This window comes from Oncorhynchus clarkii, chromosome 1 (genome assembly GCF_045791955.1).
Source record: "Oncorhynchus clarkii lewisi isolate Uvic-CL-2024 chromosome 1, UVic_Ocla_1.0, whole genome shotgun sequence".
Taxonomy (NCBI): domain Eukaryota; kingdom Metazoa; phylum Chordata; class Actinopteri; order Salmoniformes; family Salmonidae; genus Oncorhynchus; species Oncorhynchus clarkii.
This window is the reverse complement of record NC_092147.1, coordinates 70,452,283-70,469,963: the sequence shown is the minus strand read 5'-3', so window position 1 is coordinate 70,469,963 and position 17,681 is coordinate 70,452,283. Positions and strand designations below refer to the sequence as shown.

The 17,681-nt window shown below is 49.5% G+C and overlaps 1 protein-coding gene across 6 annotated transcripts in view; it reads left to right on the top strand.

Moving 5' to 3' along the window:
- LOC139411532 (small ArfGAP 1) overlaps positions 1 to 17,681 on the top strand; it is a 60,648-nt gene that overhangs the window by 34,030 nt on the left and 8,937 nt on the right. For 5 of the 6 annotated variants that reach the window (XM_071158032.1, XM_071158045.1, XM_071158036.1 and 2 more), the window contains 2 exons: positions 9,476 to 9,554; positions 10,923 to 11,029. In XM_071158032.1, the coding sequence (XP_071014133.1) occupies positions 9,476 to 9,554; positions 10,923 to 11,029 (186 nt within the window). The remainder of the gene's footprint in view (positions 1 to 9,475; positions 9,555 to 10,922; positions 11,030 to 17,681) is intronic. The other variant, XM_071158024.1, reaches the window with a different exon arrangement.

Sequence of the window (17,681 nt, the reverse complement as noted above, 5' to 3'; positions counted from 1 at the left end):
CCGCGCTCCTGTCTCTCTCCCGCGCTCCTGTCTCTCTCCCGCGCTCCTGTCTCTCTCGCGCGCTCCTGTCTCTCTCGCGGGCGCGCTCTTTCTGGTGCTGTCTCTCGCTCCCTCGCTCTTTCTCGTGCTGTCTCTCGCTCCCTCGCTCTTTCTTGTGCTCTCGCTCCCTCGCTCTTTCTTGTGCTCTCGCTCCCTCGCTCTTTCTTGTGCTCTCGCTCCCTCGCTCTTTCTCGTGCTCTCGCTCCCTCGCTCTTTCTCGTGCTCTCGCTCCCTCGCTCTTTCTCGTGCTCTCTCGTGCTCTCTCGCTCTCTCTCGCTCACTCTCGCTCTCTCTCGCTCTCTCTCACTCCCTCGCGCTCTCTCTCGCTGCCTCGCGCTCTCTCTCGCTGCCTCGCGCTCTCTCTCGCTGCCTCGCGCTCTCTCTCGCTCCTGTATATCTCGCTCCCTCGCGCTCTCTCTCGCTCCTGTCTCTCTCGCTCCCTCGCTCTTTCTTGTGCTCTCGCTCTCTCCCGCTCTCTCCCGCTCTCTCTCGCTCCCTCGCTCTCCCTCGCTCTCTCTCGCTCCCTCGCGCTCTCTCTCGCTCCCTCAAAATGTCTCTCTCCCTCGCTCTGTCGCTCCCTCGCTCTGTCTCTCCCTCGCTCTGTCTCTCCCTCGCTCTGTCTCTCCCTCGCTCTGTCTCTCCCTCGCTCTGTCTCTCCCTCGCTCTGTCTCTCCCTCGGTCTCTCGCGCTGTCTCTCTCTCTCTCGCCCCCTTGCTCTGCCTCTCGCTCCCTCCATCGCTCTCTCTCGCCCCCTTGCTCTGCCTTTCGCTCCCTCCATTGCTCTCTCTCCCTCCCTTGCTCCGTCTCTCCCTCCCTCGCTGGTTTCTCCCTCCCTCGGTCTCTCGCTTGTCTCTCGCTCCCTCGCTATCTCTCGCGCTGTCTCTCCCTCCCTCGCTCTGTCTCTCCCTCCCTCGCTCTTTCACTCCCTCCCTCGCTCTGTCTCTCCCTCCCTCGCTCTTTCACTCCCTCCCTCGCTCTGTCTCTCCCTCCCTCGCTCTGTCTCTCCCTCCCTCGCTCTGTATCTCCCTCCCTCGCTCTGTATCTCCCTCCCTCGCTCTCTCTCTCTCCCTCCCTCGCTCTGTCTCTCCCTCCCTCGCTCTCTCTCGCTCCCTCGCTCTCTCTCTGTCTCTCCCTCCCTCGCTCTGTCTCTCTCCTCCCCTCAACTGAGAAATAAAAATACCACACACACTCACTCTCTCTCTAAATGGTTGCACACACTAATCTTCCGCACTCCCACACACTGAATCCGGTTATACAACAATCCAGCAAGGGTATAGAAGGAGGGAGGGAATGGAAGGATAGGGAGGGAGGGGATGGAAGGATAGGGAGGGAGGGGATGGAAGGATAGGGAGGGAGGGGATGGAAGGATAGGGAGAAGAGGGGATGGAAGGATAGGGAGAAGAGGGGATGGAAGGATAGGGAGAAGAGGGGATGGAAGGATAGAGAGAAGAGGGGATGGACGGATAGGGAGGGAGGGGATGGACGGATAGGGAGGGAGGGGATGGACGGATAGGGAGGGAGGGGATGGACGGATAGGGAGGGAGGGGATGGACGGATAGGGAGGGAGGGGATGGACGGATAGGGAGGGAGGGGATGGACGGATAGGGGGGAGGGGATGGAAGGATAGGGAGGGAGGGAGGGAGGGGATGGAAGGATAGGGAGGGGATGGATGGATGGAAGGATAGGGAGGGAGGGAGGGAGGGGATGGATGGATGGAAGGATAGGGAGGGAGGGGATGGATGGATGGAAGGACAGGGAGGGAGGGGATGGAAGGAAGGACAGGGAGGGAGGGGATGGAAGGATAGGGATGGAAGGAAGGATAGGGATGGAAGGGTAGGGGGGAAGGAAGGAAGGAAGGATAGGGAGGGAGGGGATGGAAGGAAGGATAGGGATGGAAGGGTAGGGAGGGAGGGGAAGGAAGGATAGGGAGGGAGGGGATGGAAGGAAGGATAGGGATGGAAGGATAGGGAGGGAGGGAGGGAGGGGATGGAAGGATAGGGAGGGAGGGAGGGGATGGAAGGATAGGGAGGGGATAGGGAGGGAGGGAGGGGATGGAAGGATAGGGAGGGAGGGAGGGGATGAAAGGATAGGGAGGGAGGGAGGGGATGGAAGGATAGGGAGGGAGGGAGGGGATGGAAGGATAGGGAAGGAGGGAGGGGATGGAAGGATAGGGAAGGAGGGAAGGGATGGAAGGATAGGGAAGGAGGGAGGGGGTGTAAGGATAGAGAGAGAGAGAGAGAGAGAGGAGGTGATGGAAGGATAGAGAGAGAGAGGAGGGGATGGAATGATAGAGAGAGGAGGGGATGGAAGGATAGAGAGAGTAGGGGCTTTTAGAGTAATTGTACATCTCAAAGCAGCAGGAGCTCAAGGTAATGGAGGATGGAGGTGTGTACATCCTCTGTCTTAGAGATGGGACAACCTCATGCTGCTTTAAATATGATTTCATATGCAGTCATATCGCTACACACTGCATGGCATTTCACACCATCACACAAAGCGCTATGTATATACAGTTGAAGTCGGAAGTTTAAATACACTTAGGTTGAAGTCATTAAAACTTGTTTTTCAACCACTCCCCAAGTTTCTTGTTAACAAACTATATGGTTTTGTCAAGTCGGTTAGGACATCTATTTAGTAATTATTCCAACAATTGTTTACAGACAGATTATTTCACTTATTATTCACTATATCACAATTCCAGAGTCAGAAGTTTACATACACTAAGTTGACTGTGCCTTTAAACAGATTGGAAAATGCCAGAAAATAATGTCATGGCTTTAGAAGTTTCTGATAGGCGACCTGACAATAATTTGAGTCAATTGGAGGTGTACCTGTGGATGTATTTCAAGGCCTACCTTCAAACTCAGTGCCTCTTTGCTTGACATCATGGGAAAATCTAAAGAAATCTGCCAAGACCTCAGAAAAATTTGTAGACCTCCACAAGTCTGGTTCATCCTTGGGAGCAATTTCCAAATGCCTGGAGGTAGCACATTCATCTGTACAAACACTAGTACGCAAGTATAAACACCATGGGACAACGCAGCCGTCATACCGCTCAGGAAGGAGACGCATTCTGTCTCCTAGAGATGAACGTACTTTGGTGCGCAAAGTGCAAATCAATCCCAGAACAACAGCAAAGGACCCTGTGAACATGCTGGAGGAAACAGGTACAAAAGTATCTATATCCACAGTAAAACAAGTTCTATATTGACATAACCTGAAAGGCCGCTCAGCAAAACTCCAAAACTGCCATAAAAAAGCCAGACTACGGTTTGCAACTACACATGGGGACAAAGATCATACTTTTTTGGAGAAATGTCCTCACGTTTGATGAAACAAAATAGAACTGTTTGGCCATAATGACCATCGTTATTTTTGGAGGAAAAAGGGGGATGCTTGCAAGCCGAAGAACACCATCCCAACCGTGAAGCACGGAGGTGGCAGCATCATGTTGTGGGGGTGCTTTGCTGCAGGAGGGCCTGGTGCTCTACACAAAATAGATGGCATAATGAGGCAGGACAATTATGTGGATATATTGAAGCAACATCTCAAGACATCAGTCAGGAAGTTAAAGCTTGGTCGCAAATGGGTCTTCCAAATGGACAATGACCCCAAGCATATTTGCAAAATGGCTTAAGGACATCAAAGTCAAGGTATTGGAGTGGCCATCACAAAGCCCTGACCTCAATCCTATAGAAAATGTGTGGGCAGAACTGAAAAAGTGTGTACGAGCTAGGGGGCCTGCAAACCTAACTCTGTTACACCAGTTCTGTCAGGAGGAATGGGCCAAAATTCACCCAATTCACCCAACCCAAATTCACCCATTGTGGGAAGCTTGTGGAAGGCTACCCTAAACGTTTGACCCAAGTTGAACAATTTAAAGGCAATGCTACCAAATACTAATTGAGTGTATGTAAACTTCTGACCCACTGGGAATGTGATGAAAGAAATAAAAGCTGAAATCATTCTCTCTACTATTATTCTGACATTTCACATTCTTAAAATAAAGTGGTGATCCTAACTGACCGAAGACTGGGAATATTTACTTGGATTAAATGTCAGGAATTGTGAAACTGAGTTTAAATGTATTTGGCTAAGGTGTATGTAAACTTCCGACTTTTCACTGTATGTATGTGAATCTGTCGACAAATCAATCACACACCAATAACCGTTTACATGTTTAAGGCTACCTCTTTTCCATAGCTAACCCTAAAGTTACATCACAATAGTAACATAGACACTTCACAATGCAAGTGCCATCATCTCCCATTTCAATATAGCCTACATATTTGTTGATGTAGCTGCTAGGCATATCAAGTGTTTTCAGACAGATGATGTACGGGTAGATCCTATGCATTGCACCATATCCCATGTATCCTGCAGCTGTACAAATAGCCTACTTAAAACCCTGATATATAGAGGCCTAGTCCACTCAGCCAGCCCGACTAGCCTAACTCAGCATCTACTGGGAGATTCTGTATCTCGGTCTTTTAGATGATCCAGAGAGAGGGGAGATGTGGTATAATTAAGCAATAAGGCACCTTGGGGGTTTGTGGTATATGGCCAATATACCACAGCTAAGGGCTGTTCTTGGACATGACGCGGCACGGAATGCCTGGACACAGCCCTTAGCTGCGGTATATTGGCCAAATACCACAAACCCCCAAGGTGCCTTATTGCTATTATAAACTGGTTACCAACATAATTAGCGCAGTAAAACTGTTTTGTCATGCCCGTGGTATACGGTCTGATATACCACGGCTGTCAGCATTCCGGACTCGAATCACCCAGTTTCTAATGGCTGTTATGAGATGGTGAGATATGGGTGCAGTGACATCCATGGCTATGCTGTTCTCATGAGTTGCATGGTTTAGATGCTTTTCCATTAGGTAGCACTCGCAGATTGGTACGAGATAATGTTTTGATGTGGTGATCAACTAGATAAGACCGTATAAACCCAGCTGTATAGGCTGGGTAATGGATAACATCTGGATGCTGTTTGGGAACTTATTTGCATCTGGCAGCTTACCGAGGAGGATGATCATTAAGACTCCCGTCGCTGTTGAAGCCTGGGTAAGCTGTGGCGTTCCCGCCGCGCACGCGCACACACTCAACCCACGCACACACGTCTCACTCTTTCTTTTCTAGCTCTCCATCCCACCCCCTCTCATCTTTCTCCCCTTCCTTTTCTCGTGCCGTCTGTACTCTTTTCCTCCGTCCTTTCTCTCTGTCCCCCTCCCCCTCTCTGTATGTCCACCGCCTGTGGGCTGTAATTAAGCTCTAGCAATGATTCTGTCCTAGCAGCATCTGGTGGCCTCTCTCTGTGTCTTCTCTCATTGGCTGAACTCTGGCTGAGTGCAAAGCCAGTGTGACACCTGCAGTGTGTGTGTGATACATATGTGTGAATGTGAGGGAGGAAGGAGGGGTGTTGAGGAGGTGGATTTTATTGGGAGGGAGAGAGCGGGAGGGAGGGAGAGACCAACTGTACACACTGCACTGCAGTAGCATGTTGAGGTAGGAGCATATACTGCAGTGTTGTGATTTCCACACACAGGTGTGTTGCCTTGGGCATAGACAGCCTCTGGGGTAGTGGGTGGTAGCATGTAGTCCCTCTGTCTCTCCTTTCCACTCAATCTATCACTCACAAGCTGTTCTGTTCTTTATCAGTTGCTGTTTCTCTCCCTCTCCCCCCCCCCCCCTCTCTTTTACTCTCTGTTTCTCTCCCCCTCACCAAACAGCAAGGCGTCTCCCTCCCATCAGAGAGGAAGCTTATGTTTTCTTTTCAGGCCATGAATAAAATATCAAAGGAGAACAAGTGATGTTCCCTGCATCGGAAGTTGCGGAGTGGTCTTTGTTTGTGTCTGTCTGTCTGTCTGTCTGTCTGTCTGTCTGTCTGTCTGTCTGTCTGTCTGTCTGTCTGAGCTACTGTAACAGTGGTACTTTATCAGGGAGAGAGGGGCACAGCACATCTAGACAGGGATTGGCTCTGGGAGGGAGATGAGATTCAACACACACAGAGAGAGAGAGCGAGAGACGGACGTCACACATGTCACACCATGTGCCATCTCCGGTCGATGGGAGTGAGTTGAGCAAACGGTGTGAAGGGCGCTCTAAGGAGCCATATCCTCTGACTAACAGCCAAACCCATTGCATGCGTACACACACAGGCAGCCCAAACGAGTAGCATCCTGTGACTAACAACTGCCAGAGGCAGGGGGGGGGGGGGGGGGTAGCAGGCCGTGGATCGATAGCATAGCCACTGGGAGGCTAATCAATATTGGATTGACACTGCTGGAGTAGGAGGAAGAGCTGAGACTGTTTCCCAACCCCCAGTCCCCCACTGTGTGTGGACCATATCTTGAAGGCTCACAACCTGATCCCACCCTGGAAAAATAGTTACACACTGGAAATTCAGCTTCGTTTTTATTTGTATGTGTGAGTGGTCCAACCACAGTCAGCTCAGCGTTGACCTCGGTTGGTCTTTTGACTGTTGACTGACTCAAACTGCGTTTGCTCTGTTCCCGCAAAGCCAATAGATTAGCATTTCTAAAGCCTTTTGTGTAAAAACGACTAATTAAAACTTTATCGCTCGCAGACAGACAGGGAGCGAAGGACCACGTATCTGCCCTTTGTGCCAGCGCTGAAGTTAGTATTAGCGAGAGGGAGATAGCATCGCTCTCTCACACACACACAGCATTGCAATACATACATACACAGACGCAAACACAGACACACAAAGCTGCGCAATAAAGACAAACACACACACACACCAAAGAGTCTCCAAATCAGTGTTGTATTAACGTTTCCGTGACCCCCCTCTGCGGTCGAGCTGGGATTGGGTGTAAAAAGCCATAAATCCAATTACTTTATGCAAAGTGGCCGAGTAGTGTTTTATAATAAGAACAAAATAGGAAAACAGGTCTGCGTTCACTAGCAGTGCTCTGAGCCTATCACGTAGCCTTGTGGTTAGAGCGTTGTCTCAGTAACCAAAAGGTTGCTTGTTCGAATACCCAAGTCCACAAGGTGGGAAAAAAAACATTTGTCAATCTGCCCTTGAGCAAGGCACTTAACCCTAATTGCTCGCCGTCAATAATGGCTGATCCGTGACCCCACTCTCCGAGGCTGTCTCAGGGGGAGATGAGATATACAAAAACACATTTTTAATTCACACCTCACACTTGACGTAGGAATAGTCAAAACACAGAGAGGGAGAGAGGTAGCTTTAGTGTGAGATCACTGTTTCTGAGTAGTCCTCTCATCAGCTCTAAGTGTGTGTGTGTGTGTGTGTGTGTGTGTGTGCGTGTGTGCGTGTGCAGCCACGCATCGGCTCCCAAACACTGGCACTGACCTTTCCCCAACAATCTAGTAGACTCCAGAGGGCGTGAAAATGGTGTGTGTGTGAAAATGGTGTGTGTGCGCTCGTTCTTCAGGTCTGCAGCTCAAACGAAGGGACTTTTCCCTGACTGTCAGATGAATTTAGCCCTGGAAGAAACACTCCTGTGTGGCAGGCAGCTTAGGATCTTCCCTATGTGACAAAACCTCTTAGAGAAGGTGTGTGTGTGTGTGTGTGTGTGTGTGTGTTGCGCATCAGACTGTCAGAAACTGTTAAAGTCCGTCAGGCTGCAGCAGTTCTGCACCATTCACCACAGTAACACGCCGTCACTCTCAAACTACTACAAACACACACACACTTGCATCAAACAACCAACATGTCCAGAGAGACATTGCAGAAGCCCTGGGCTTGATGAATAATGGTTGTGTTGTGGTTCAGGTGTGTTCCAGAATAGGTTTCTAGTCAGGCCATGGTTTGGAAATCTATTTTGTGTATTTTAACTTCATAATGTGTATGGTGGAGCTGTGTGGACTACTTTTTGATAAGGAGTGAATATAACTGACGTTGTAGCTTCAGTGTCAGTGCTCTCCTATTTCCCAATGCCCTTTGTTGACATTTTAGTTTTACTAAAGAGCATTTTAAAGTCACTTTTCGTCTCTCTCGCCCTCTCTTTCTCACTCCATCTCTCCATTCCGGGGCTGTCTTGACACACATCCCCAGACAGTGGAAGCGTTATCATTCTCTTTTGTAGTGTTAATAAGGCAGCTGTCAGGCTGGCTGGTGACATCCTTGTGTGACAGGCAGACTATTTGTTTTTCTCCTGCTGGACCTTTTCTTCCCAAGATGAGTCTCACCGTGTCGGGGAACTGTTGTACACTGCTTCTTCTCCACGGTGGTGGTAGTGTGCAGCGTCTGGTCGTCTTGGTTGGTTTGTTTCGGCGCTCTAGTGTAACTTGATTTCTCCTGGTATGTTTTTGGTTGGGTTAGTTTGTGCTGATCTTTGCTTAAACAGTGTTTCAGTCTCTGTCTGCTTTGTGTGGACTGTGGATGTTTGCTTTAGGTGGGCGTTTCTTGCTTTTGACTGTACTCCTACTTGGTATGCAGTTATTTGCGGCTCTTCTGTAGGTGTGAAGGTGACGATAGTGGACGTGGAGGAGAGTGTTTGGTTGTTGATTACAATGCTCACTTTGTTTGCCTGGTGTTGCTGGAGTTGAATTGTTCCCTGGCCTCACCTCAGATTAGGAATCCGCTGTTAAACAACAACTGGACCTAGTCCTGAGAGCCGAATTGCCAATCACAAACTAGAGCCAGTCCTTACATCCAATCACAATCTAGAGACAGCCCTGAGATCCAGTCACCAACTAGAATCAGCGGTGAAGGCCAATTACCATCGATCAGTCCCGATTCCTAGAGATGGCATTTGCCAATGTGTGTCTGTGTTTCAGAATGACTACGGTAGGCCTTTCTCTAGCTCAAAGGGCCAATGCAGCTGTTTTTATCTCAGTAGCAAATCATTTCTGGGTAACAATTAAGTATCTTACTGTGTTTCTTTTTCACAATTTTAATTGAAAACAAAAATAGCTTCTTATAGCAAAGAGCAATTTCTCAAGCAAGAATGTAGCTAGGACTGTCTGGGAGTGGTCTGAGTAGGGAGGGTAAAAACTGGAAACTAGCTGTTATTGGCAGAGAGGTTTGGAACTCCCTTTCGTATTGGTCTATTAACTAATTTGGTGATGTCACCAGGCAGGCCAAAACTTTGTCCCACCGAAAACAGGCTGACATTTCAATCGTTTATAACAGCCCTTACACTAAAAGGACATTTATAATGAATTGCACAGTATTAATCCAACCTCAGAGTGTGAAAGTATAAAACACTGACAAATCTAGATTTTGACTGCACTGGGCCTTCAACTTTGTGACAGTAACTGATGGACACTGAATAGTAATGGTGCACACTAATTCAGCTCAATCCTTTTACAACGATATAACTTTCCAACCGCATAGAATGCTGTTGTAAACCTGCATTGTAGGGCTATGCTCTACCTCTGACTATGTGCTGACTCTCTCTGCTCTCTCTCTTCCTCTTCCTTCCGGTTTCCACAGAAGAAGGCGGAGCTTCAGACAGACTCCAGAGCCAATCCCAGGAGGACCCCCGAGCCGGCCATCGACCTGCTCGGCCTGGGTAAGGCATGACCAGCAGATCCCAGATCCTAGAAATGGATACTCTAAATGCCCCCACTTTATCAAGCGCTCTCGCTCTCTGTGTGTGTCTAGTGGGGGGGAGTATGACAGAGTGAAAGAGGCACGTGTAGAAGGGTGAGAGGTGTTAATTAAACTGACCTGGCCAGGGAGGTGGGGTGGAGGTTTGGGTCTGGCTAAAAAAATAAAACAATGTAAACCATGTGTCTTCCTGATGGAGGCAGTATGTTTCCATGGCTCGCTCAGCTCTCGCTCCCAGAGTGGCCATCCCATAATAGATGGTCAGTTGAACCCGGAACAAAGGGAGGCTACTTTCAAGTGGGGAAGAGATAGAAGAGCCTGTGGCACTCATTTCATTGCCCTGTCCCTCTCTGTTCAAAATCCCCACCATGCACAGCTTCTTTCTCTCTCTCTCTATCTCAATTATTTCCTGTTCTCTCTCAAGGGGCAAAATTTTGTTCACACTTAAAGGGCTAAATTATGGATGTTCTAACATAGTGTTATATAAAGACTACCATCATGCTGTCTTACCTCTCGCTCTATTTCTCTCTTCTATTGCTCTCTCTAATTTCTCTCTCGCTCTATTTTTTTTCTCTCTATATTGCTCTCTGGTCAAACTCCCCATCATACATGTCTCATTCTCTCTGTCTGAATGGTACATTGTCTACTAATGGTCTCACCTCTTGAGGAGGGGGACAGTTTCTCCTCTTGCCACATTCTCATTCTTTCCCTGTCTCTCTCGTTCTCTCTCTCCCCAATGTCCCATGGTGCTTTCCCTCCTGTCGTGGAGAGCAGCTGGATTGTAGATGGGCAATGTCTCTGTGATCACGATCAGCCAGCATCCCTATTTCTCTCCCAGCTGTCTCTGTCTGTCTCTGTCGTCTGTCTCTGTCTTGGTCTGTCTATCGAGCTTATAAATCTGATTAATGATTCTAAAAATAGCCCTTGAAAACAATTGGCAGTTTGTGATCCACGAATTGAAATTTAATTCCATTTCAACTTCAGAAGTGACATCGCTGTGAACGAAAATCCATATCCACCTGAAAGTAATGGTCCGTTTCTGAGTTGACTGTTTTGAAATAGCATTGAGTTATGTTCATATACCTGTGTGGAGAGGGCTGACTGGGCTTTTTCATTGTATTAGGGTTCTGAACCCCAAGTAAATAATATCCCAAAACATCCTCTTACATCTGAGGAGGGAAGGGGAATAGGCAGCGCATCATAGATAACCCCGGAGTCATGTGTGCACACACACACACACACACACACACACACACACACACACATGGATATGAGATTACGCACAAAATCTATACTGCCTACAGGTCAATGTTTACTCTCTCTCTCTCAGATGCACCTGCAGGTGGAGCTGCAACCAGTTCTGCTGCACCAGTCAGTGATGAGGACATCTTTGGTCCAATGGTGTCCAACCCTCTGCCCTCTTCCAACAACACTCAGGTACCACCTCCCACCACAACCTCCAGGTACCACCTCTCACCACAACCCCCAGGTACCCCCTCCCACCACAACCCCCAGGTACCACCTCCCACCACAACCCCCAGGTACCCCCTCCCACCACAACCCCCAGGTACCCCCTCCCATCACAACCCCCAGGTACCACCTCTCACCACAACCCCCAGGTACCACCTCTTCTGCTGGACCACCTCCCACCACAACCCCCAGGTACCACCTCCCACCACAACCCCCAGGTACCACCTCCCACCACAACCCCCAGGTACCACCTCCCACCACAACCCCCAGGTACCACCTCTCACCACAACCCCCAGGTACCACGTCTTCTTCTGGACCACCTCCCACCACAACCCCCAGGTACCACCTCCCACCACAACCCCCAGGTACCACCTCCCACCACAACCCCCAGGTACCACCTCCCACCACAACCCCCAGGTACCACCTCCCACCACAACCCCCAGGTACCACCTCTCACCACAACCCCCAGGTACCACGTCTTCTTCTGGACCACCTCCCACCACAACCCCAAGGTACCACCTCCCAGCACAACCCCTACCTCCCACCACAACCCCCAGGTACCACCTCTCACCACAACCCCCAGGTACCCCCTCCCACCACAACCCCTACCTCCAACCACAACCCCCAGGTACCACCTCTCACCACATCCCCCAGGTACCACCTCCCACCACAACCCCCAGGTACCACCTACCACCACAACCCCCAGGTACCACCTCCCACCACAACCCCAAGGTACCACCTACCACCACAACCCCCAGGTACCACCTCCCACCACAACCCCAAGGTACCACCTCTCACCACAACCCCAAGGTACCACCTCTCACCACAACCCCCAGGTACCACCTCTCACCACAACCCCCAGGTACCACGGCTTCTTCTGGACCACCTCCCACCACAACCCCCAGGTACCACCTCCCACCACAACCCCCAGGTACCACCTCCCACCACAACCCCCAGGTACCACGGCTTCTTCTGGACCACCTCCCAGTGTTGTCAGCCTATGCCCTCTCCCCTGTGGATACAATTGAAGTCAGTGAAGACAGACTGGAGTGCGGGGTTTTGTGTTCCTCTGCAGAAAGAACACACTCATACACACACATTGACCTCAGCTCACACACACACACACACAACAGACAAACATTTTAATGTGCAGTCTAGTCCCACATTCCATATCCTCCGAGAGATGAAGAGAGGTCAGTGTATTGTGTTAATTTCACTGTGTCCCTGTCCCCAGCTCCCCAGCTACAACTGACACTGTTGGTTAGTTAAGGCCTGTCAGATGAAAGGACACGGCTCCAATGTATCTGTGGATATTACCACTAGAGAGGGTAGTCTGAACATGGTACACAACAGACTGAGGAAGAGAGAGGGTAGTCTGAACATGGTACAGAGACTGAGGAAGAGAGAGGGTAGTCTGAACATGGTACAGAGACTGAGGAAGAGAGAGGGTAGTCAGAACATGGTACAGAGACAGGAAGAGAGAGGGTAGTCTGAACATGGTACAGAGACTGAGGAAGAGAGAGGGTAGTCTGAACATGGTACAGAGACTGAGGAATAGAGAGGGTAGTCTGAACATGGTACAGAGACTGAGGAAGAGAGAGGGTAGTCTGAACATGGTACAGAGACAGGAAGAGAGAGGGTAGTCTGAACATGGTACAGAGACTGAGGAAGAGAGAGGGTAGTCTGAACGTGGTACAGAGACTGAGGAAGAGAGAGGGTAGTCTGAACATGGTACAGAGACAGGAAGAGAGAGGGTAGTCTGAACATGGTACAGAGACTGAGGAAGAGAGAGGGTAGTCTGAACATGGTACAGAGACTGAGGAAGAGAGAGGATAGTCTGAACCTGGTACAGAGACTGAGGAAGAGAGAGGGTAGTCTGAACATGGTACAGAGACTGAGGAAGAGAGAGGGTAGTCTGAACATGGTACACAACAGACTTAGGAAGAGAGAGGGTAGTCTGAACATGGTACAGAGACTGAGGAAGAGAGAGGGTAGTCTGAACATGGTACAGAGACTGAGGAAGAGAGAGGGTAGTCTGAACATGGTACACAACAGACTGAGGAAGAGAGAGGGTAGTCTGAACATGGTACAGGACTGAGGAAGAGAGAGGGTAGTCTGAACATGGTACACAACAGACTGTGGAAGAGAGAGGGTAGTCTGAACATGGTACAGGGACTGAGGAAGAGAGAGGGTAGTCTGAACATGGTACAGAGACTGAGGAAGAGAGAGGGTAGTGTGAACATGGTACACAACAGACTGAGGAAGAGAGAGGGTAGTCTGAACATGGTACAGAGACAGGAAGAGAGAGGGTAGTCTGAACATGGTACAGAGACTGAGGAAGAGAGAGGGTAGTCTGAACATGGTACAGACACTGAGGAAGAGAGAGGGTAGTCTGAACATGGTACAGACACTGGAAGAGAGAGGATAGTCTGAACATGGTACAGAGACTGAGGAAGAGAGGGTAGTCTGAACATGGTACACAGCAGACTGAGGAAGAGAGAGGGTAGTCTGAACATGGTACAGAGACAGGAAGAGAGAGGGTAGTCTGAACATGGTACAGAGACTGAGGAAGAGGGAGGGCAGTCTGAACATGGTACAGAGACTGAGGAAGAGAGAGGGTAGTCTGAACATGGTACAGAGACTGAGGAAGAGAGAGGGTAGTCTGAATATGGTACAGAGACAGGAAGAGAGAGGGTAGTCTGAACATGGTACAGAGACTGAGGAAGAGAGAGGGTAGTCTGAACATGGTACAGAGACTGAGGAAGAGAGAGGGTAGTCTGAACATGGTACAGAGACAGGAAGAGAGAGGGTAGTCTGAACATGGTACAGAGACTGAGGAAGAGAGAGGGCAGTCTGAACATGGTACAGAGACTGAGGAAGAGAGAGGGTAGTCTGAACCTGGTACAGACACTGAGGAAGAGAGAGGGTAGTCTGAACATGGTACAGAGACTGAGGAAGAGAGAGGGTAGTCTGAACATGGTACAGAGACTGAGGAAGAGAGAGGGTAGTCTGAACATGGCACAGAGACTGAGGAAGAGAGAGGGTAGTCTGAACATGGTACAGAGACAGGAAGAGAGGGTAGTCTGAACATGGTACAGAGACTGACGAAGAGAGAGGGTAGTCTGAACATGGTACAGAGACAGGAAGAGAGGGTAGTCTGAACATGGTACAGAGACTGAGGAAGAGAGAGGGTAGTCTGAACATGGTACAGAGACTGAGGAAGAGAGAGGGTAGTCTTAACGTGGTACAGACACTGAGGAAGAGAGAGGGTAGTCTGAACATGGTACAGACACCTGGAAGAGAGAGGGTAGTCTGAACATGGTACAGAGACAGGAAGAGAGAGGGTAGTCTGAACATGGTACAGAGACTGAGGAAGAGGGAGGGCAGTCTGAACATGGTACAGAGACTGAGGAAGAGAGAGGGTAGTCTGAACCTGGTACAGACACTGAGGAAGAGAGAGGGTAGTCTGAACATGGTGCAGAGACTGAGGAAGAGAGAGGGTAGTCTGAACATGGTACAGAGACTGAGGAAGAGAGAGGGTAGTCTGAACATGGCACAGAGACTGAGGAAGAGAGAGGGTCGTCTGAACATGGTACAGAGACAGGAAGAGAGGGTAGTCTGAACATGGTACAGAGACTGAGGAAGAGAGAGGGTAGTCTGAACATGGTACAGAGACAGGAAGAGAGGGTAGTCTGAACATGGTACAGAGACTGAGGAAGAGAGAGGGTAGTCTGTACATGGTACAGAGACTGAGGAAGAGAGAGGGTAGTCTGAACATGGCACAAAGACTGAGGAAGAGAGAGGGTAGTCTGAACATGGCACAGAGACTGAGGAAGAGAGAGGGTAGTCTGAACCTGTTACAGAGACTAAGGAAGAGAGAGGGTAGTCTGAACATGGTACAGAGACTGAGGAAGAGAGAGGGTAGTCTTAACATGGTACACAACAGACTGAGGAAGAGAGAGGGTAGTCTGAACATGGTACAGAGACTGAGGAAGAGAGAGGGTAGTCTGAACATGGCACACAACAGACTGAGGAAGAGAGAGGGTAGTCTGTACATGGTACAGAGACTGAGGAAGAGAGAGGGTAGTCTGAACATGGCACAGAGACTGAGGAAGAGAGAGGGTAGTCTGAACATGGCACAGAGACTGAGGAAGAGAGAGGGTAGTCTGAACCTGGTACAGAGACTAAGGAAGAGAGAGGGTAGTCTGAACATGGCACAGAGACTGAGGAAGAGAGAGGGTAGTCTGAACATGGTACAGAGACTGAGGAAGAGAGATGGTAGTCTGAACATTGTACAGAGACAGGAAGAGAGAGGGTAGTCTGAACATGGCACAGAGACTGAGGAAGAAAGAGGGTAGTCTGAACATGGTACAGAGACTGAGGAAGAGAGAGGGTAGTCTGATCATTGTACAGAGACAGGAAGAGAGAGGGTAGTCTGAACATGGCACAGAGACTGAGGAAGAGAGATGGTAGTCTGAACATGGTACAGAGCCTGGGGAAGAGAGAGGGTAGTCTGAACATGGTACACAACAGACTGAGGAAGAGAGAGGGTAGTCTGAACATGGTACAGAGACTGAGGAAGAGAGAGGGTAGTCTGATCATTGTACAGAGACAGGAAGAGAGAGGGTAGTCTGAACATGGCACAGAGACTGAGGAAGAAAGAGGGTAGTCTGAACATGGTACAGAGACTGAGGAAGAGAGAGGGTAGTCTGAACATGGTACAGAGACTGAGGAAGAGAGATGGTAGTCTGAACATGGTACAGAGACTGAGGAAGAGAGAGGGTAGTCTGAACATGGTACAGAGACTGAGGAAGAGAGAGGGTAGTCTGAACATGGTACAGAGACAGGAAGAGAGAGGGTAGTCTGAACATGGTACAGAGACAGGAAGAGAGAGGGTAGTCTGAACATGGTACAGACACTGAGGAAGAGAGAGGGTAGTCTGAACATGGTACAGAGACAGGAAGAGAGAGGGTAGTCTGAACCTGGTACAGACACTGAGGAAGAGAGAGGGTAGTCTGAACATGGTACAGAGACTGAGGAAGAGAGAGGGTAGTCTGAACATGGTACAGAGACTGAGGAAGAGAGATGGTAGTCTGAACATGGTACAGAGACTGAGGAAGAGAGAGGGTAGTCTGAACATGGTACAGACACTGGAAGAGAGAGGGTAGTCTGAACATGGTACAGAGACAGGAAGAGAGAGGGTAGTCTGAACATGGTACAGAGACAGGAAGAGAGAGGGTAGTATGAACATGGTACAGAGACTGAGGAAGAGAGATGGTAGTCTGAACATGGTACAGAGACTGAGGAAGAGAGAGGGTAGTCTGAACATGGTACAGACACTGGAAGAGAGAGGGTAGTCTGAACATGGTACAGAGACTGAGGAAGAGAGAGGGTAGTCTGAACATGGTACAGAGACTGAGGAAGAGAGAGGGTAGTCTGAACATGGTACAGAGACTGAGGAAGAGAGAGGGTAGTCTGAACATGGTACAGAGACTGAGGAAGAGAGAGGGTAGTCTGAACATGGTACAGAGACTGAGGAAGAGAGAGGGTAGTCTGAACATGGTACAGAGACTGAGGAAGAGAGAGGATAGTCTGAACATGGTACAGAGACTGAGGAAGAGAGAGGGTAGTCTGAACATGGTACAGAGACAGGAAGAGAGAGGGTAGTCTGAACATGGTACAGAGACTGAGGAAGAGAGAGGGTAGTCTGAACATGGTACAGAGACTGAGGAAGAGAGAGGGCAGTCTGAACATGGTACAGAGACTGAGGAAGAGAGAGGGTAGTCTGAACATGGTACAGAGACAGGAAGAGAGAGGGTAGTCTGAACATGGTACAGAGACTGAGGAAGAGAGAGGGTAGTCAGAACATGGTACAGAGACAGGAAGAGAGAGGGTAGTCTGAACATGGTACAGAGACTGAGGAAGAGAGAGGGTAGTCTGAACATGGTACAGAGACAGGAAGAGAGAGGGTAGTCTGAACATGGTACAGAGACTGAGGAAGAGAGAGGGTAGTCTGAACATGGTACAGAGACTGAGGAAGAGAGAGGGTAGTCTGAACATGGTACAGAGACTGAGGAAGAGAGAGGGTAGTCTGAACATGGTACAGAGACTGAGGAAGAGAGAGGGTAGTCTGAACATGGTACAGAGACTGAGGAAGAGAGAGGGTAGTCTGAACATGGTACAGAGACTGAGGAAGAGAGAGGGTAGTCTGAACATGGTACAGAGACTGAGGAAGAGAGAGGGTAGTCTGAACATGGTACAGAGACTGAGGAAGAGAGGATAGTCTGAACATGGTACAGAGACTGAGGAAGAGAGAGGGTAGTCTGAACATGGTACAGAGACAGGAAGAGAGAGGGTAGTCTGAACATGGTACAGAGACTGAGGAAGAGAGAGGGTAGTCTGAACATGGTACAGAGACTGAGGAAGAGAGAGGGCAGTCTGAACATGGTACAGAGACTGAGGAAGAGAGAGGGTAGTCTGAACATGGTACAGAGACAGGAAGAGAGAGGGTAGTCTGAACATGGTACAGAGACTGAGGAAGAGAGAGGGTAGTCAGAACATGGTACAGAGACAGGAAGAGAGAGGGTAGTCTGAACATGGTACAGAGACTGAGGAAGAG